Below are 22,136 nucleotides of genomic sequence, written 5' to 3'. Positions count from 1 at the left end.
TCTGCTCAAGTCCTGATACGGTTGAGGGTAGAAGGACAAGCTTGGCACAAATTATATATTTACAAACATTTTTTTTTTAAAACAATTTTTTTATGCAATCTCTTCTCTATAGAAAGTACCAAAGTTTAAAACCCATTCAGTGTCATCTCATATAAACAAAGGAATTAGTGAATGAGATATCGCACTTCCAGAACATTGACTCCAAAAGACCTTGCATAGTGTGGAGGATTCAATTCTGACAACATAAGGAGCCTTTTTTCCTTTTCTCCTCTTCATATCCTAAAATCTGGATATAAACTTGTTCCAACAGGGTTCCGACTTCAGACTAAAATTCATTGATGCAGAAGCTCCAGTTGAAATCATGAGCCATCCATAAATGTATCATTCCCATTTGGAGGGGTGAGACAAACATCAAGCATCTTCTTCTCAGTCTGACCAGCTCCAAAAGTAAACTCATGAGGAAAGTTCACAGTAGGACGGTTAAAAAGGGAGGTTGCAGCAGGCATATTGAAAACAGGGAGTGGAACTGGATCATTAGCTTTAGGGAAATTGAAGACAAAAGGGTGTGTCTCTGAAAATTGGAAGACTGGTAAGGCTGGATTGTTTTCAATCTGTCCATAGATCTTCTGCTCATACTCCTGCAACTGCTGGTAGACAGCTACAATTCAAAGACAAAAAAAAAATTCAGAATAAGGAGATTATGAGCAACAGAAACTCCAATGTGGTAAATACCAGCAACCCAGATAGATTATCTGTAATATCAATCATCCCATTATTTTGGGAAGGGAAAGGGACGACAATCCAGAGCTAACTGTGAACAAAGTGATTAGGAACACTAAATCCTGGAAACTGGCTCCAACAACACGTAAATTGTACAAGGTGCACTGCATTAAGCCAAAGGTTGGCCATTCCTAAGCGCTAAACCTGATTAGTAGCTACCCTTGATCCTGAACTCAGAAATCATAAATAGAAATAAAATACCCTTGCAACAACAAACATGAATTCCCAATAAGGTGTTGAAAGATTAGTTTTTATATCATATCTCCATATTTAAGGAAAATATTGAGACTTTACTTCCCTCCCAGGATATACAGAGCATAAACTCCATTTAAGCCACCTACAATTTAAAGAGATGGAAAGTGTTGGAAGGATATCAACAAAAAGCAAAATTAAATCTAGTGCAGCTCATTTTTTTACAAAATAGTTGAATCGAGAATTTTCTTTTGAATAATATCTACCCTATATAGAAAATTTGATTACAAAATTAGAATTTTCCTTAAGAAAATAATTACAATTAGAGTCTATCAGATGCAGTTAGATGTTGGGTTAATTAGCATTAATTGGAGATTTATGTAATTTGCTTTTTTATTTTTATTATTTCTCTTTATCTTAGAGTCATAAATAGCACACAGAGTAGGAGTCCAAAGTAGGACTCAGAGTCTCTTTGAGCTTACGTATGAATTAGGGTTTGTTTGAACTCCATCTTTAGTTTAGTTTCAGGATAGGAATAGGATTGTTTTGAGTGTCTATATAATCTCTGGAACCATCGTATTATTCAGATTTTTTAGATTGGAATGAATTTTCAAACTGACCTTGGGTTTGTGAGAGCCTAAGGTGGTTTGACTGCTGCAGCTTCTTCCTCCCTCTGCTGTTCTTGTTCTCTTCTTATTTCAGGTTCTATCCACTTCATCCATCCTTTTAATATTTTCTTCCCTACTGTTCTGCTTTACTGTTTCTATCCCTGCAAATAACGATGCTAACAGTCCACAAATTCAAACAGATCTTCCTTGTTGCTTCCCCTTTCTTGTTGGGATTTTGGGTGTTAGCCTCTCTGCCCTAGGCAACCTAATACCTAGAATTTCATTCCCAACAACATCTCCTGTAATGAGAGGTTAAGACCTGAAACTCCACTTACCATGTTCTACCGCCTTCCCTGATTTCATTTTTTTAAAATCAATTCTGTTTGCTGATGCGGATGGTTGTGGGTTGGATTCATGAGGGCTGATGGTTAAGATTCTACTCCTACAATTTTAGTTTGAATAGCTTGGATTTGAGTGATTACGTTACCTGAAACAAGCTTTGGGTTACCGCTGGTCTATTTAAATCATGAGGAAGAAGACGCTTCCTTCTTATTATTAAAAGGCCCTTTTATCTCTTTTACAGAAAAGCCCCATCTTTCCATGTTTGTTTATTTGATTCCCCACCTTTATTTTAGTTCCCAGAAAAGCCCTTCACTTATAATTTCTCTCACAATTTGACCCCTGCCCTTGTTTACATAAGGTGCAGAATTGCCACCGTTCTCTTGTAAGTGGGTTTGATTGTCTGAGTGGGCCCATAAATGAACCAATTTAAGGGTTTTAGAACCCAGGATCACATCACTATCCCCATCCATTTGTGGTTGAGTCATGTTTCCACCATTTAGAGACTCTAAGGCCAAATTAATACTAAAAGCAAAAGTCCGCAAATCCTTTTTCTTATAGGACACACTGGAAAGTTCAATCATATATAATGGTTTGCAACTACAACATAATGAAGAAACTTACCTCGATCACAGTCAAAGCCTACATTTCACAAAGTTATTCTATCTTTATCAACACTCACAAAGGTTCTCAAAAGTTAAAGCAAAGAAAATATATTCAAACTTCATACTCTTCTACAACAATTATCTTCCAAATTGAAACCTCCAATCCACTGTTAACGTCCAAACCAAATGAGAAAAAAACAACATGCACTGTGACCCTCTTCACAAAATGAATGTTTTAAAATATTAGATCAACTTTCCAACTAAAGACAATCAATCTCTTAGTTGCAATGATTCTAGACAAAGCAACTTCTAAAAATAATTTCTAACCAAATAAAACCCAAATCTAATAAGATTCTAAATTTAGAAATTTAAATAACTCAAATTACAATTTCAACTGCCGACTAGTAGCCCATCCGTAAATTGGCATAGTTTGCGCCGAATACATCCATATCACATATATTGAACTCTTTCAAGCAGTAATTGTTTTCTAATGTCACCAAAACCAATGAGCCAAATAATTTTCAACATAAAAAAGAACAATGCAATGAAATGAAATGTAGAATGCACGGGAAGTGACAGAACTATAACTCCTAGAACAGCAATCTTGATTCCACACATTGAAGCTTATCTTGAACCAGGTGTTCTCTCAAGTTCTCTATTTAGCTAAGATGCTAAAATTCTGTAGAAAAGGCCCAATAAGACCATCAGCCAAGTTGCAGACTTGGGTGGAGCCCAAACAAGAGCATAATGGAATAGTGGACCATACTATCTAAGAAGAGAATCTAAACTATAAAAGGTAACTGGATAGGAGATTGATTGCTAAGCTTTAATCTCATTTAATATCCACTACTTTAGTCAACAGGGGTATCTTTGAAATGGGAAAATCTATTTGACACCAATTCCACCATCATTTAGCCCGTCACCAAGTTACAATCCATTGCCAACTGACAGACTTGGGGTGCTCCATGTGACAGAGGGTCTCACACCTATCCCACCAATCAACTTTCCAACTAAAGAAAATAAAGGGAAGTAGATACTAAATGGATTAAATGGAAGCAAGTCCAGCATAGTGGAGGGGGAGTGCAATTCCTGCACTCCATGTGGGATGCCAACTTGTCAATTCGAAACTGTTGAAAGGGAAGAGAACAGCATGACTTCGTTACATGTCAAATTTTGGCTCCTAATTCAATCATATGGACCACCTTGTATTGTACATTTTCCCTTTAACTTTTAATGGTCTAGAATTGTCCCAAATTTTCTGTTTTATCACCTTTTTTCTTCGCTTTATCTTGACATTAGGTAAAGACGGATTTGGCTCAAAACTTGGCACATAAGTAGGAAAGATTTGGCAAATTTTATCCTCCATTGAAGAACTAGTAAAAGCAAACAAAAACAAGGCCTCACATAAAGTTAAGCCTGATTTACCCTGGAGCAAAAGCAAAAAACAGATAATTTTTGGGACCGAATAGTATTACACTAGACACATGAAAAATGTAATACTAATACAGACACGAAATAAAAGGACCGAAGTTGGGCCTGACCTTGCACCATTAAAAAAAAATTGGATCTGACCCAAACTAGACCAATCCCAAAGTGGCACAAGAATGAACATTACAAAGCTACCATGTAAGGCACAACTTAAAAAAACAAAAAAAACTAAGACATATTTCCTACACTGCAGACCATTTCCTTTCATTGAAGTTTCCACCAGTCAAATTAATACCAGCCATCATGTTAAAGAGCCAAGGTGCAATGGCAAAGTTTGCTCCATTGTGACCAAGTGATCATGGGTTCGAGTCTGGAAACAGCCTCTCTGCGAAAGCAGGGGTAAGACTGCGTACATTATGATCCTCCCCAGACCCCACAGTGGCGGGAGCCTTGTGCACTGAGTATGCCCTTTTTTTATGTTAAAGAGCCAAGGCGGCACAACCGACAATTTTAGAACCAAGACATGCCCAGGTGCTTGTTCATCTCTAAGATTGAAACATACCCCCATACTTATCAGAATCTTCCAAAAGATCACATATAAAATCTCAGTGGCATGATGTTTCAACGTTCTTTACCCTTGAAACAAATTGTTTTCATCAATGGAAAAGTTCCTTTTTTTTAGGGGGGCTGTTTTTTTAACAATCTTATGCTTGGCATCATTTCAAGAACCAAAATGTATAAGTAGATCTATCCCAGAGTTAATATACAAACCTGAAGTTAATTCAACAGATGGCCTCCGTTCTTTCACCCACTGATAGCTCTGAGCAAGTCTCCATCCTTTGCACTTCATCAGGTATGCTATTACAATAGCTGGTGACCTATTATGCAGACCAAATAATGATAATTCAGCCAAATAAGTACTAATTAGTCAAGAGTTCAAGACCATAAATGCCAACAAGCAACTCCTGAGTAATAACCTATTTTTTCCTGACATGCAGTGCACTAGAACACGAGCCTTGTCCTTTTCACATTGCTCTGCACAAGGAGCAAACTTTATAAGCTCAATGTATTTGAACTCGCGCACAAAAGAAAACCAGATCTAAGCCTGGTCGGCAGGATCAGAAATATGGGCATACATAAATGCATGCATAATGCTAAACATTTGATCCAAATGTCACTTCTATCTGTTAAGGCAAAAAATTGCACCTGCTGTGTGAAAATTTCAGGGATGTGTCAGACAAAGGATGACTTCAGTATAACAATTGAGCATAGACAACTAGACAAAAGCTACATATAGGAGATTCTGAAGATGAAGTGTCTACTCCAAACTACCCTCTAGTTTCTTTTTTATTTATTTATTTATTTGTTTTGGGGGGGGGGGGGGGGTTGAGGGGGAGACATAAGTATACTCTCGTCTTTGAAGGCAAGGATCCTCAAGAAAAAGATCGTAGGTAAGGCCTTGAAAGGGAGTCATAGATATGACTGAAATGTTGACAACTACTTAAAAGGATAGAAAAGAAAACCACAACTTATATGCTCCAAGATGGATCTGAATAGTATAGATACAAAAATAGGGACACACGCAAATGTGATATATATCATACGAGCAATAGAGCTAAATGACGAAAAATGTATTTGTAAGCATAAAAGCATAGAATACAAACAACAACAACATCATAGCCTTATCCCAACTAAATGGGGAGGGCTACATGGATACTTGCTTGCTCTTCAATCAGCTCTATTCGAAATCATATAAGATACAAGGCTTAAGCTATGCATGTCTTACCTCACCACTTCTCCTAAGGTTATCTTTGGCCTTCCCCTGGCTCTCTTTATACTCCTCCGTACTGGAGCATGCCAAGGCCTCCATTGAACACAACCACGCTAGCTCAAATGACTCTCTCGTATATTATCATGTATTAGCGCAACTCCCAACTCAGCTCTAATATGGTCATTCCTAACTTTATCCTTCCTAGTTTTGCCACACATATATCTCAACTCCGCTACACTTAGTTATCTATATGACGCTTCTTAATTGCCCAACATTCTGCACTATACATCATAGCCAGTAGATGAGGGTGACACAGGCCGCAAAGGTGGCACTGACGGAAAACACCATGGCGGCAGTGGTTGATGGCGGTGGTTGGTGGTCAGTGGTCAGGGATGGTTAGCATGGTGCGACATGCATGGTCACATGTTCAGTCAACCATGCTGAACCAAGAGGCCGAAGCCTCGGCAACGGCAACGAGTACCCTTTTTGTAAAAATAAAAAGAAAAGAGGATTAGCTCTGATATCAAGTTGAGAAAAGCGAATAGATTGGCTTGTCAAGAAGACAGAGGCAACCATACTTTATTTATAATTAAAGATCATTATAAGAATGGAAATAAAATCTTAGCATAATCCCATGTGCAACATGTGCATAATGAACCTGGACACTCTAGTGTATTTGGGTCCAGATCACTGGTCATCCTTCAACATACCTCCACTAGGCTTTGGCTTGATAATTGGCACCCCCAAGGAGTTCTCCATTTGATTGGTTGCTAGAGTCCTCTACACTTCTGGCTTTGACAAGATGGATTTGATTGTTGATATCCAGGCACCCAGCAGCATGATGGTTGGCCTCCCCTCCCTCCTCCCCCTCCTTGACTGCCATCTGGAATGCTCTGCAGAGTATCCCCAGGAGGATCAGGGGGAGTGGTGATATTGTCATCTGGTTTGTATCTTCATTGGGCCTCTTCATTGCAAAGTTGGCTTGGGATCTCATTAGGACTCGTAAATGAGTGAAAACTTGGCGCAATTTGGTCTAGTTCAAGAGACACATCCCTCTTCATAGCTTCACTGTTTGGAGCGTGTTCTCTTGTTGTCTCCTTACTCAAGCTTTTCTACTTCAGACACAAATTCCTGTCTCCCTCCAGTACTGCCTTTGTTGGAATGCCTCAAAAGATGTGGATCACCTCCTTTTTGACTGCCCATTCTCCTCCTCTGTTTGGGCCAGTCTTCTGACCAAATGCTGGCTTCGCAAAAAATGGATTTTGCCCTTCGAGAGAGAATGATCTGTGTGGATATGACACTTGTAGGTAAATATTGTTGACTCGGTGAGTCAGCTTGCTTTCAGTGCCACTATCCTTCACATCTAACTCGAGCAAAACCACCGAAGATGGACCTCCAAGTCCAGATCCTTTCAGCAGATTTGGGATTCCATTATCTTTGATGTTAGAGCTAAGCGAGCAATCACCCCTGCTCGTTATGCTGAAACCCCTAGAAATAGGTTGATTAATGATGCTTGGGGCCTCCCCTTTTCTCTTTTACAGTCCCTCGCCTCCCCTCTCCCTTGTGAAGCAGGGTCTTGTAAGTTGTATTACTTGTTCTCTTTCCCCCTAGCTGAGGGCAGGCTGTATTTTTCATCTTTGGGAATGAATTCTTTTATTCACCCCAAAAAAAAAAACACTCAATAACAATTAAAATAAAGAAAAAAAATACATTTAACTAACTAATCATGTATGCCTAGCCTTTACTCATATTATAGGCCCATTAAAGTGGCCCAATCAATGAAAACACATTGGATCAAAGGCCCAACACATACATAACCCAATCCAAAGCTTATTTTTAACAAAATAAGCCCATTTATGTGATTTATCTGCATCAGTTCTAAGACATCTCAAGCACCTTTGTAGTCCATCTCTCGAGCATGAGGCAGCAGATATTAGATGATGGAAGAATCAAGCTAAAAGTATGTTCTTGGTGAAACTTTTTACTAGTTTCTTGGTAGGTGGTGAGGGCAGAATGCCAATAGATTAACCTACTCAGGCCCGGCCAAGGCCAAATAAATGCTTGCTATCAAAACTTTCTATTACTATATAACAGCTACTGCTATTTTAATGCAAAAATTCATGAGCAACAATTCCCAGATAATGAAATACCTAGACAAGTACCATAGTGCATAGGTGGCAAAAATGCAAAAATTGGCTGAAAAGGATCCATAAATGCACTATCAAGTATCAACCAGGTGACTAAAAGCAAGACTAAATGGTCCTATCACATTGGGAAGCAGGTCCGCAAAAGCAAAATGTAAGGCTAGACCAGTTCATACATTAAAATAATTTTTAAAAATATGTGTTAACACCTTAATTCACTCTCCAAGAGGTGTTACATGCCATGGATAAAATTATCTTTGTAACTTAGATGGTGTGGTAGATTAATAAAACACTCTTTCAAGGCCCCATATGGCAACACCAAGTACAAGCTGGTTTTAAGGCAATAGCTGAATTGACTGTCATCAGCTATATAGAACTAATGAATTCAACAAATCAAAAGTGGGCCAAAATCCATCCAAGAAAGATCAGCACTGAAGGCCAATATTGATAAAAATCAATAAAGACCTTGGTGATATATAAAAAAGGCTCCATAGAAATAATAGGAAACAACATAATTTGACACTAACTCAACAAAGATCAAGCTACATACATGCCCACCACCCCCATTGCTTGGGGTTTAAAATCCCTACAAGGAAACTAATTTGAAGGAAAAGGAGTGACTGGTAATTAGAATGGTCTTAGGATTAAAAAAGAAATAAATTTAACAAATAAGGGTTGCTTGGTGAATCAGGAAGTAAAATAACACACCCAGGTTGTCTTCAACCTCCGGATCAAACAACCAGCGGTAACCTACTCCACATATGGAGCTGTAACTGCGCAAGGAAATGTCAGGGGTGAAACTTTACGAGTGGAATCGCCCAGACCTGGTAACTAATTCAGAGCCAGGAAAATTAAAAGAATGGGGTTTAAGGTTCTGCAATGGAACAAGTATAGTCAAACCAGAAAACAAGGAAGCCAGATCTGAAAATATGGATGACGCAGAAACAAACATCAACAGAGTTTAATAAATAACCCCAAATTAATGCCTACATATCCTACTGGACCGAAACCAGATTTGGACCCAGTTCATCTCGGTTTGGGCTTCCAAACGGGTTCGTCTAGTCCAAGAAAGCGTTTACTGCTTCACATTCGGATCCATTTCCATCTATACCAATAGTTGGATATTGGATGTGAATAAGGATACCTTCTAGTTGGATACAATCATACAAATTCAGATATTGATGTATCTGCTTTGATGACATCCGCTCCGATTATAACTCAAGTGCTTAATATGTATTATATATTCTATATTAATCTATATTTCCATAAAATAAAAATTGCTATATAATATCTTTTCTTTTTTATTAATAGTTACATATTTTAAAAAAGGAAGAGCATTTCGTACGCAGAGCTATAATATCTGCCCCAGTAGGAAAAACTATCTCAAAAGTTATTTTTCCAGCAACCGTTGCCTTCAGACTAGCTACTTTAAATCAGATTCGAATATGGATATCCAAATCCCTGGCGTACATGAATTTGGAAACTCATACGAAATACCCATCGGATATCGGATTTCTAATCAGATACTAATTCGGATACTGGTGTATCCGCTCCATATTTGCTCCATTTACATCCCTAAACACAGGAACTAAAAAGATATAAATCCTTAGAATCACAAGAGACCTGAAAACAGAAAGCTCCCATGCACAAGTTCATCTTAATGGATAAAAATATGAAAAATTTTGCAACCAGACATGAAACGTAGTGATACAATATACATGCTCGGTTATGCATTAGTAGATCAGAAAAAAACCAATCAAGGAAAGAAGGGCCCTAACAATGAACCACCGTCTACAGGACAACCACACAAAAAAAATACGGAAAGTAAATACCAGGGGTTGACATACATTTAGTTAACATTACGTCATCATTAAGTAGTAAAACAACCTCTAGTACAACCTTTTTTCTGAAACCCAGTCATAAATTGCTGGAATCAACAGCAAAGAATACTGCAAGCCTCCTCTCATGCAAAACCCAACAGCAAGAATAACTCTATGCAATTCTTTGTATCCAAAGTTACATAAAAACAAAAGATCCATATTTGCAGGCACAGTGGTAACTCAGGTCATCCGACCAATTAAACATATCATTCTTAATTATTTTCAATCCAATGCAGTTCATATCCATCAACTACAATCAAGGAATTAAGTATCGGAGCGTATCGTATCGTCTCGGCCGATACGTCTCGGTATCGGTCATGGCCGAGACGAGACAGGTCGAGACGTATCTTTTTTTTTTAAAATGCAAATGTCTCGAATGTCTCGGTATGTATCGACCGATACATATCGATACGATACGATACGATCGATACGTATCGATACAGACGAGACATGATTTAAACCATTATTTTATTATTTTTGAAATAACGATACATATCGAGACGTATCGAGACGTCTCGATACGTCTCGATACGTATCAGCAGCTTAAAAACCACATGGGCCCAAGTCTTCTCAAAACAGAAAACTCGAGCAGGAGCAGGCTGGCAGAAAAAAAACAGTTCCAGCTTTGAGAAACCATAAAAAAACATCTTTAAACTTGGTTTTTGCCAAAGATTTGTTGAGGGCTTTGATTCCTTTGCCAAAAACGATCCTAAAGGAGGTGAAATCTCATCATTTGTTGCATCTAACAGCCCACATTCGAAATCAAAAGGTGTTCTTGAAGGGCAAGGTAGGTTTTTTGAAAAAAACTTGATTCTTTTGTTTAAATCTTTGATTTTTGGTATTTTTTTTGTTATGATTCAAAGGGAATATGTTAAACTAACTTAGTATTGCATTCTTTGTATACATTTACAAAGATTTGAGTTCAAAATCCATGTTTCTTTGCATTTTTTACCCAAAACCGAAAATTGCTTCTTTAAAATGATTTTTTTATTTATTTTCTTCTAAAATTTAAAACAAATGCTAATGTATATAATATATGTACTATATTATGTATAGATCTATCACATTCCAAGAAGATTATATATTTACCCTAAAATCTATCACAATAGTCACTCCTATTGTTGAAGACCCTTACAGACATGACTTTGATCCACCCCGACATTCTTCATGGCAATTGAGTGACTTTACATGTAAGAAATATCATCTTTTAATCTTTTATAACAATTTCAATGTGCCGCACTTGTCTGGTTATTGATTATTCACAATTCTTAGTATATATGCATGATATATGACACAAATTGCTTGTTTATATTGTTTTTATTGTCCAAAAGTGTATTTCCATGTGTATTTTGATCATTTTCATGCGTTTCTACACCGATCGATACGTATCTCCGATACGATACGATACGTCTCTTAAAATCGCCCGACCGATACGATACCCGATACCGATACTTAAATCCTTGACTACAATTACATGGAAGATGAAGTCATTAGTTGATGACACATCAATTACCAAAACCCTCAATAATATGCAATGAAAATATAAAAAATAAATAAATATAACAAAAAAAATCCACAAAGTGATTCATATACTCATGTATTCTCACACCACATGAAAAAACCATCACTCCATATCTGAAATCATCCAAGGGAACATACCTAAAAACTGAATTGCGTCATCAAATGGTAAAATTTTTTCATCTTGGAGGCAGTGGTAAGTAAAGGAGTTCTTGTATAGATTTTGACAAGCAGGTACAGTCTGCATATCACAGAACCATAAATATAAGAATATACCAGGATCTTCTGTTTCCAGAATAGATTTAAGATACAGAAGTAAACAAAAAACTCATAAGAATCAATAATGTACAACCAGCTTCACCAAAGGAGGAAACACCATATGCACTAATAGAGATGAAATAATAGTCCAGAATCAGAATGTAAATTTGTTTCATAAATTACCCTTTAGTCTTTTACTGCTTAGTATGATTTAGGTTCGATTTATAGATCACATTTTATTTGGTTTGATTTAAACCGTTGATTTTAATCTAAAATCTAAAATCAAAAGCGAATTAAATACAATTTCAATTTCTAAAAATAAAATCAAACTAACTTTTTTTAGCACAATTCGATTTGGTTTTAAACCGATGTTTCAATTTCTATTTGAATTTCGATTCTAAATTGACACCTTGTAGTATGGAAGATTGAAGGCTAAGGCTAGCTGCATTTGCTAATTGCAGGCAGAGACCTGAGGCCATTCACTAGGCAATCGTATTTTTGACAATTTATAACCAAAGCACCTCTTTGGAATAGGTAGGATTTTTATCATTGGTTTGAAGGGAAAGCCATTGCTTTTACTTCCCCTTCTTCAACCATCATTGTGCATTAAAGTTTGTGTAGTGGTCCTGGTTGATGAAATGACAAGAGAGAGAGAGAGAGAGAGAGAGAATAATCTTATGGGAAGTAGTTTTCTATCTGGGAGTGTGGCCTATGGTACTCCCATGTGTCTATCTCTCTCCTTCTCAAAACAAGGGGGTAGAGATGTCTTATCATACTGAGAGGAGAAAGATAGTTCATGGGAGTGTGAAAAACAATGTAAAATTGTATATGTACAATTTTTCAAAATAAGCGCCGAAACAAACAGAGCCGGTAGTGACATTGAAAATCAAGATTTAAAGCCGATAAGATTATTGCCACCAAAGTAAATAACTTAAAAGAACAGAACATGAAATGAATTTATCAGAGCAAACTTTTTTTTTTTTTGGGTAAGATATCAGAATAAACATAGAAGCTGCAAAACAAGGATTCTCTAATTTCAATTTTAAGCAAAAGCTGCAACTTTTGCAGACTCCCAATAAACAGCTTTCTTGAGGAAGCTGTAGAATAATTGTAGCATTGAACACTTCTACGTTCATCTTCTTAGCAGAAATGACTTGAATTGACAATATAGGAAATCAACAAGAATGTCAAATTTATTTTGTAGGACTACAGTTTTCCTCCATCCATAGAGGACGGTTCACCCACCATCCTAGGGTTTTAATATGTTTCAAAATACCCTCCCGATACCTATTCCCGCCCTCTCCCACTCCATGGTGAATGGGATCCCATTCACCATGGGTGGAGATTTTGTTTGGCTGCTAAATTAGATTTTTTGCCTTTCTAGCCCAACCCATGTTGAACTTTGTGGACCCATACCACAGGCCTCAATTTCCAAACTCGTCTCTGCTCCAAACATTCTTTCAAAATCAACAAGAACCACGGATCAGGGAATTCCAATGGATTTCTCTTTTTTCTTTCTGGGATACAGTGGAAATTGTTACACACACAGTATGGTTCTATTTGGTTTTGAATTTGTGTTCTGAAAAAGGTATCATTTATGTGGAGCCCACATTTTCAAAATAGATGAAACAAAAAATAAATTAGGCGTGTGGGGCCCTCACTTTTTGTGAGACAGCATGCAAAAGAATCTGCATGCGGGACGGCATGCGAATCTTCGAATAAAAAACTCCCACAATACTAGGTCAAAACTTTTGCCCATTTGTTTTACACTAGAAAATTGTAGAAATGGATAAAAGATCATACAAGAAACAACCTTTGAGGGCCAGCTTCAATTACAGAAATCATGCCACAATTAGCAATTTACCAAGAAACAGCAAAACTTTAGTTATTGATGTTGTTGTTGTAGTCTACACTGTATTCTGAGTTTCAATAAAATTTCAGTTATACGTTTAACGGGAGGAATAAATTGATGTAGGACAAAACATGAAGTAAAAGAGGCCAAAACACTGTTCACGTGAACAGTGCCACAGCCCCTTATTTTGCCTTGGTGAAATATTATTAGAAGATCCTGTGGGGCCCAAGACCAGATCATGTGAAGACTTTTTAGAAGGGTCAATTTTGTCTATGTGTGGGGATTTAGAAGTTTAGTGTAGTTTCTAATTTTAGATTTAGAAAGTAGGCTTAAGTTTCTATTTTTAATTATACTTAGCTTCTAATTTTGTTCCTTGCATGTTGGCTGAACTATAAACCCTAGTTTCTATTTTCATTAGGTTTCTATTTTCTTTTAACTTGAGGTGCAAGCATAGCCCTCTATTAATTGTAAGGTTGTTGTAGCCATTCCCCACGATTTGAATAATTGAATGAAAAAAAATTGCTTTGAAGCAAAAGATTCTCTTGTCCAACGGCTGTGACATGAAGGGCTGGGAGGCCTGGCTAAGAGAGCCAAAAACCCTAGGGCTGAGAGAGCCTGGCCGGTGAGAGCTGAATCTCGTTATCCTTCCCTCCTATTCTATTTTCTCTTCTTTATTATTCCTCTGCTCCCAATCGAGTGTGCTTGCTGCTGTCTCTTGTGTCTGCAACTACTGCTGCTGGAGAGTCCTTGAAGACCTGAATCGATTCCTCAATCATCACCAAGTATTGCTGCTGCTGCTTACCAATCAAGTGAAAGACTTGCACCCAGCGGCTCTGTTTCTCTGCTGATTTTGCTGCAACCTCAAGACTTCAGATCTCTTCATCTATTGAACCTATTGGGGCCATATTCAAAGCATCTAGAGAGTTCAACCTGCTCATCAAGTGACTCTGTTTGGTTTCCCTAACTACTGGCCAGACTGGTTTTCTAATTTCAAGTCTTCTTCATAACTCAACATTCAACCATCAGAATTGGCAGTAATTTGGAGCAAAGGACCTTATCAGCATCACCCCCACTCAACCAAAGTTTGGTAGCCATCTGTTGGCCGGTTTGCTTTCTACATCCTAAGTTGCTAATTCTGGTTTATTGCTATTCTGATGTTCTGCTGCAACCTGTCATCGATCCTACTATAATGGTTCTTAATTGAACCTTTTCTACATTATAAATAGTAGAACTAGAATCCATTAAAGGTGCACACAGAAAATAACCAGCTAAACAAAAGGTCTAAAATTTGAGTATTAACTGAAATAAGGTAGGGTATCCATGATCCTCGGGATTTTCTGGGACCCAGTTTTAGATAAGCTCAATTAAAGGTTAAAAAAACAGATGGAAAAGGAATGACATAACAGAGGGTTGTATACTTGAATTGATCAAAACAACCATGGTCAAAGTTACTATCAAGCAATCAACGCTCCTACTGAAGCATGCAAAAAGTTGGAAAATTTTAAAAGAGACTTTTTGTTGAAGATGATCTAAAAGAGATCACCTTGTCAATTGGGAAATTGCATGCAGACCTTCCTAAGAAGGCATCCTTGGCATGGAAAGTCGAAAAGATTAATGAAGCCCTTTTTCCTAAATGATTTCGGTGATTCTCCCAGTAGCATCGGGACTGGTGCTGCATGAGCATTAGATCTAAACATTTGATCTTTGAGAATGGAGAAATTAAGTTTCAGCAATAGAATCTCCTATTGCTTTCACATCGAAGATTATTCATATGTTAGATCTAGTTCACTCAGTGTGTGTTATGTGTTAGGTTTACGAAGAAGATGATATTAAGCTTCTGGAAGATTTTTTGTCAAGAAAAACACTATTTAACCTCAAATTGCCTCATCATTTGGTCTTCTTAAGAAATAGGGAGGTTGATATCCACTTGTTTCATGGTACCTCCACTATGCCGGTTCTAACTTTCAAGTTTAGGAGAGTTCACACCTAGACCTTGTGCATTCAACCCTATTGATGAAACAGATTCAATTACAACAGAACTATAGGACGTTCTATTTGGGTTGAGCATTTCCTCTATTAGTGGCCGACCAGGAGGTGTAAGGGAATCAGTTTTAGCTTAAAGCTATTGGATGGATGATCAATTCCATCAGTGACCCTTGAACATAAAGACATTCTTTTACAAGGTCTATTTGTGCTCGCCGAAGTTCTCATTCCAATAGGGTGTACCAACTTGATGACTGATGAACTTGCTGCATCAGGGCATTAAAGACATTAATATACACAGGGGATATAAAACAATATAATATGGTTATGAATGTTCATGGGTACTTGTAGACCCTTTCCTACCTTCTTTTCAATAAAAATTTATTCATTAATTTAAAAAAAAAATTAAATGGTTCAGTTTCTATAGGTCCACTGACAGCACAGAAATGTTTTGTTTGTCTACAGTCGTAACTTCCAGCCTTCATAGCACTAAGGCAGCTGAGCATAAACACTCTTAAGGTACTTGCTAGACAAAAAAAATATGGTGCTTTCAGACTTTATGGATAACAATATGGAACCTAGAACTAGAGGGCAAACAAAAAGAAGATTTGGGCAGAGTATGTACTTTCAGCACTGGTTGCCGTTCTTTGTCAAAAAACAGTTGAATTAGTAGTACATCAACAATGAAACAGAGAGGAAGTTTATGCACTGAGAGCTCTTGGTTGGGGATCAACACAGAATTTGAAATTCTTTTCTTTTTCCATTGTCTCAATTCAGGTAAATAAGTTCTGAAAGTCTTGACTCAAAAAATCCTAAATATCCATTCCTGAACCGGTTCCATTACTGGTGACTGGCCAAGAGTGCTGGTCCTCAGAACAATCCGAGCACCAGTTTATACCACTTTCAACTCACCCACCTATCATTGAATACAAAAGCAAACACTTAAGGAAGTTTTTGCACACTCAGACCTCGAATTCAATCAGATAAAATCCCCACGAAATTTGTACGAATATTCATATAACTTTCTTTTCTTTTTATACTGTGGGGGAGAGGTGTGTTACTGAAAATCAGAATTCTTCACTCAAACTTCAGCGATTTTAGATCGGAAACCAATCCGCTAATGAACGGTTCAGTTATCAAAGACACTAATAGTAAAAACCGAGAAAAGAAAAACTCACATTGAGCACACGAGAGATCCCTTGAGTTTTGAGAAGCTCAGCTCGAGATGCGTTATCGTAGCTGCCCAAGTAGAGAAACTCCGGCAATATTTCCGAGGGGAAAGCACTGGTTTGAAATCCCAATTTCTCTGATGAAGCAGGGATCCGATGACCACAAATCCCACAAACTTCCCCTTCTTCATATTTGTGATAATGCCCACAAACCCCGCATGGATTCTCTCTCTCCCTCTTCCTCATGATTAATCACTACAGATTGATTACAGAAACAACCCTTTAATGATCGATATACCACAGCACAAGGTTCTGCGTTTTCGTGTGCGAAGACGAAACAAAAAACCGAGTACGGCTGAAAACTGATGACTGGCAATTCGGATGGAAAAACTCTACGAACAGATGCCTCGAACCCGGTCACATGCGTACTTTTTGCCCCTCTTATCAGTTAGATTACATCTTACTTGTCAGATTGGTATCATGAGTTTTCTTTATCGGACACCGATAAGGGGAAGGTTTCCTTCTACACGCTTCACCAATAAGAGATAAGAAAATAATATCATCCATATGGATTCAAATAAGGCCCACACGATCAAAATATGAGAGAAGATGCACTGTGAGCCCCTCTTTATCATGTGAGAGGTATAAGGAGTCTGTACAAGGGCAGCACATTTTCCCTTTTCTCAATTCCCATTTATAAACAAGGGTGCATTTCTTTATTTTACCAGATAATATATCATGAAGACACCTTTAAATCAATCACATGTTTATTTTGTTTTCATAAATATCCCTCTTCCCCTTGTAAATAGCAAAAATAGCACAGGTCATTGCCTCTTACATGTACGTGCATTTGCATGTACGCGTAGAGGAACCGAACTCATATTAACATTGATACATTTTGTTGTCACAAAAAATGATGAAGTTAAAACTTGTAACCTTCTTTTTTGATTGCTCTTATCTTTTTATAAAATCTATTTAATATGGGAGATTAAAAAAAAAAAATTCAAAATAAAGGAGAGGGTTTTTAGAGCAAGCAGCAAAGAGAAGCTCACCTATAAGATGCCACAAAATAGTTGGAGGGCAGCGATGACATTTCATGTGAAGATGAGAGAGATACACATAGATGTGCTAGCATATCTTCCTAAAATGGCTCAAAGAACCTTTTCCCTTATATTCGAAACTTACTTGTCAGAATAGTGCTTACATCTTTCTATTCTCTACGGTGGCCAAGTGAAGGTTTCTCCTATCAGCACTTCTGGAATGTAAAGCTTCCCTCTTCGAGAGAGAAACAGCTTTTAAGGCGCAATAACAGCATTGATTTCTAATTCGCCAAGATCGGTGAAGCTCTTTCTATTCATGAATGATTGGAGTGCTTCGTCTCAAGAGCCTGAGACTTTGAAAGCGCGATAACAACATCGGTTTTTTATTCGCCCAGGGCTTCGAATGTTTGATTGATCGATTGATCGATCTTTTTCATTGGTTGTTGCCTATCTTTCGCTAATTTCAGCCTTGACTCCTGATTAGGATGCCCTTGAGCGTCTCATTTTGAATATGCAAGGCTATTGCTAGAAGGATTTCTAGGTTTTTCCACCATTTGTGCATGTAATTTTCTCTACTGTTTGTCCGTGTATCATCTCCGCCTTAGTGTTTGTAATCCATACCTTATCCTTCCTCTACTGTTCCTTCCTCCATGATCCTTGAAAGCACCATCGATGATGATGTCGACCACGATGACGACGAACATGCTTGGGAAAGCATTCCCCCTTTCATGGCTCATCACCCTCCACCTCCCCCTTCCCTTTCCCCTCCCCTGAAGCTCCCCATCCTGCCCTATCCATTTTGCCCCTGACCCTGTGGGCATCAGTTCTGCAATTGGTTATGGTTTTTAGCCCTCATCAGCAAACAAACGCAGTGTCTGTTCTTCAACTTTGGGTTTCAATTTATGGGCTCTCTGTGGACAACGCCTAGGGGCTTCCAAACATGAGAGGTATTTCTTTTTTCTATGTTTATGTGTTTGCAGGTGTTGTCGACTCGTGTGCTGGTGGCACCGTGGTTATCGTCAGCTCCGAGGCTCCAACCGTCGTTCAATCTTTACCATCCCTCTCCTGTCACCAAATGAAGTTTCATTCGTCGATCCAGCAGATCTTTGCAGATCTATTCGAAAGTAGGTTGTGGCAACTATTCTGGTGGTCTTCTTACTGTTGGTCAATGCTCCACTCGTCGATCCAGCAGACCTTTGCCAATCCATCAAATCTGTTTGGAAGTATACTGTGGTAGCGTGTCGGCATGCATGGGCAATTTGGTGTTGATCTTTTCAGCATGTATTGGGCCCCATTTTTTGGCGCACATGTGCATGCACTTAATTTAGTTGTGTCTACCGCTTTTTATCTAGGGAAATGGTTATGTCTCATCCCCTAGCCTGGATGATCCAGTCAATGGCATGTGAGACTAGGTCAACTTCCACTCTTTGGTTTTGGATACTGTATATCCATGCATTGTGATTATCATGCTCTCTATCTGTTTTATGTACCTTGTTTTCCTTTGCTTGGCATTGGGCGCCCTTAAATGAATAGCCTTCGTTCTACAAAAAGAAAACAAAGAAAATTACTTGTCATTATATCATTATTAAAATAGGCATATGAAATGAGAGAAAAACAAATGTGTTTTTTAATAGTAACTTTCATTACAACAAGTATTCCTTATAAATAAAATGTTTCCCCCCTGGCTCGTCTTGCCTAGGTTATTGTTATGAAGTGGAAACTGGCCTCAGCCCTTACTAGTGGTCTGAATGGTTTTGGATTGTATCTCAAATATTTTTGGATCTCTGGCCTTGCATTTAGTGGTCCAAATGGTCACCCTTGTTGTTATCGGCAAATACTGATACAGATCGATGGTATTGGTATTACTTGAGGGTAAAATGATAAAAAAATCAATGGTATTGGTATTTTTTTTTTTTTTTTGGAAGGGGGTAGAATGGTTTGTTTCGACCTAGTGTAGTCAACGATATAGTATATAAAATGTCGGATGGGAGGAGATATTGTGGATTGGTCGGATGTCAAATTTGGGATTGTTATTAATTTTTGTAGCAACCATGTATGCACATTCTTGTCTTAACAATTTATCATAGTGGCATTACTTGTTTGTGCTTGAAATTGGAATCGGGGTCGAATTGACTCCCTATCCATATTGGATTGGATTGGATTAGAATCAACTCAAATTGGTCTCAAAAACTCCTAGAATCGGCTAGAATTAGGACCGATCATGTTTGAATCAGCCAATAACCACTATGACTTTTAAAATGATGGTTGTAATGCTGTCTTGCCGCGGAGAAACTGGGAAATAATACTTAAGAAAACCGCCAAAGATTTAAAATTTGGATCTGAATTGATCGATTATACTTTGAATCAAAATCGATAGAGATTGATACCATATCCTATTACAAGTGGATATTTTGAAAGACAAAAGCATAAACATGGATCAATAGACATAAGCAATGATCGTTGCATACAAATTACTATATTCTCAATCCAATATTCGTTCGTACTGAAAAAAAAAAACAAAAAATTCAATATTCGTCTTTGTTGTTATGATGATGCACTTTTTCTTTTCATAACTGAAGTTGTCTTGCGATTTTCCTTTTGTCCATTTTCAATCATAGATGTATGATGTATTCATTTAAAAAATAAATAAATTAATGTGAATTTTAATATATGAGAGAAAGAACACTACTAGACTGCGTAGCATGCGCTGGGACCTCCCTATGTCTATATATCGCCTCTCTTCGATGAAATGATATACATGCCCCTATTGTGTGAGGAGAGAGATAGACATAGGGAGGCGTTAGCATACGCTACGAAACACTCAGTTACATATTATAACTATGTAGGGAGAGGGTTGGGTATGTTGCCAATTTTCGATAAACTAGCTAGCGACATTCACCAATCACAGTACTGAACACAAGGGCAAGAGGGGTCTTTTCTAAAGAGGGAGGAGAGACGATGACACATGCTAGACACCTTGGCAGCTTGCCAGCCTTTCCATTGATTATGGGCAGTTCTCATAGTTTGATTTATGGCTCCAATAATCATAACTGGAAAATTACATTTAAATGCATTATTTGTTTCTCTAATTCTTCTCTTATCATTGGGTTGATGACAAAATGCCAATCCCCCCTCCTCAATTTCTTTTATTTTCTTTCTGTTTTAATTGTGAGATGACAGAAATGCCCCTATTAAAATGTGTTCAATTCATTCTCTTTTAAGCCTTTCACATAAGATTGTCGAGAATGCCTCCCCATAATTGCTTTCTTGTGTACCTTTAGAATTGGATAATTAGACCAATTCTCAAATTTTGGCCTAATTATAGACATTGACCTGTATAATTGAAACTAAATATGCACGTCACTCCTTTAATTATACTTACCATCCATAATTAAGAATTAGAATTGAAACCAAATGTGCACCTTATCCTTTTTAGTTTATTGTATAAGCATTTGTAAGTTGAGATATCGGTGATTTATGACATATAGGCTGAGTTTGGTATGTGGTTTATCCCCCTTAAAAATGAATATTTATAGCTACCTTCTGGTTGATGATAATTCAATCATGTGCCAATTTTTCATTGGTAACCAACCAATACATGTTGTCGTTAAGCATGGTAAGATGAAATAATTCCACATCAGTTGTGGAGTATATACTATGGAAGAAAGTTCTTTATGGAAGATTGTACCATCCACATGAAGACACAAAGGTCGCAAAATAATTGTGCCGCCCCCCTCATGATGCCAACACATGCATTTTCATTGGCCCTTGTGCACATATAAGGGCCACACTCTCCACAGAGAATAACGATCCATATACTACATCGACCATGGTGCTCAAGGAAATGGTGAAGGGAGGAAGGGGTTTGTCTATTTTCATATTCTTTAAGTCATGGGTAAAATAGGAATTCTAAAATGATTTAAAAGCGACTTACTATCATATTATTCTTAATAACTGTTATTGTTTCGTACATTTTCTTTAAGTACATATGTGAAATGATAGAATTTTACCTAAATTGAAAGAAAATATGTGTTATAAAATTACATTAAGATGACAACAAAAAATAATAAGGTTACAAATTATTAGACACCTCAATGGTGTCAATAAGATTCTACCAAAATAAAAAAAAATAGTGTTAATAAAAAATCTTTTTAGGTTTATAGGCAAAAGTCTATAATTGTTCTAGGGAGAAAGAACACTCATCGGTGTTGTGTCTGGTCTAGGGGTGCACTGGTCTTTTTGCATTGGACTATGTATGGGCTCATGTAAATGCCAAGACACAACACCGATTAGCAGATTTTTATCCTCTCAAGTGTGGTGCACTGCCGAGTACACCGCACTTGAGAATCCAACCATCCACTCAATACTTGAGAAAATGCAAAAATGCCAATACCCATGCTTTGTGCACGTACCACACTTGAGAATCCAACTATTCACCCACCACTTGACAAGATGAAAAAACGCCATTTGTCTATATTTTTAGGATTGAATTCTCAAAAGTGACACACTGGAGAAGATAAAAATCCACCGATTAACGTTCCTTTTCCGTTGTTTTTATGAATCTTTATT

At 37.6% G+C, this 22,136-nt stretch overlaps 1 protein-coding gene and 1 long non-coding RNA gene across 2 annotated transcripts; one reads left to right on the top strand and one right to left on the bottom strand.

The window, feature by feature from the left end:
- Positions 1-261: 261 nt before the first annotated feature.
- On the bottom strand, positions 262-16,902 carry LOC122640879 (protein-tyrosine-phosphatase IBR5-like). The gene is made up of 5 exons (XM_043834148.1): positions 16,537-16,902; positions 11,407-11,506; positions 4,930-4,987; positions 4,724-4,830; positions 262-658 (listed from the first exon to the last, which is right to left on the bottom strand). The coding sequence occupies exons 1-5, from the start codon at positions 16,771-16,773 to the stop codon at positions 360-362; spliced, it is 801 nt and encodes a 266-aa protein (XP_043690083.1). The 5' UTR covers positions 16,774-16,902; the 3' UTR covers positions 262-359.
- Positions 640-956, top strand: LOC122640880. The gene is made up of 2 exons (XR_006329770.1): positions 640-813; positions 880-956. It is a non-coding gene; the product is annotated as an uncharacterized LOC122640880 (long non-coding RNA).
- Positions 16,903-22,136: the final 5,234 nt, after the last annotated feature.

Source organism: Telopea speciosissima, chromosome 9 (assembly GCF_018873765.1).
Source record: "Telopea speciosissima isolate NSW1024214 ecotype Mountain lineage chromosome 9, Tspe_v1, whole genome shotgun sequence".
NCBI lineage: Eukaryota > Viridiplantae > Streptophyta > Magnoliopsida > Proteales > Proteaceae > Telopea > Telopea speciosissima.
This window is presented reverse-complemented; position numbering and strand designations above follow the sequence as displayed.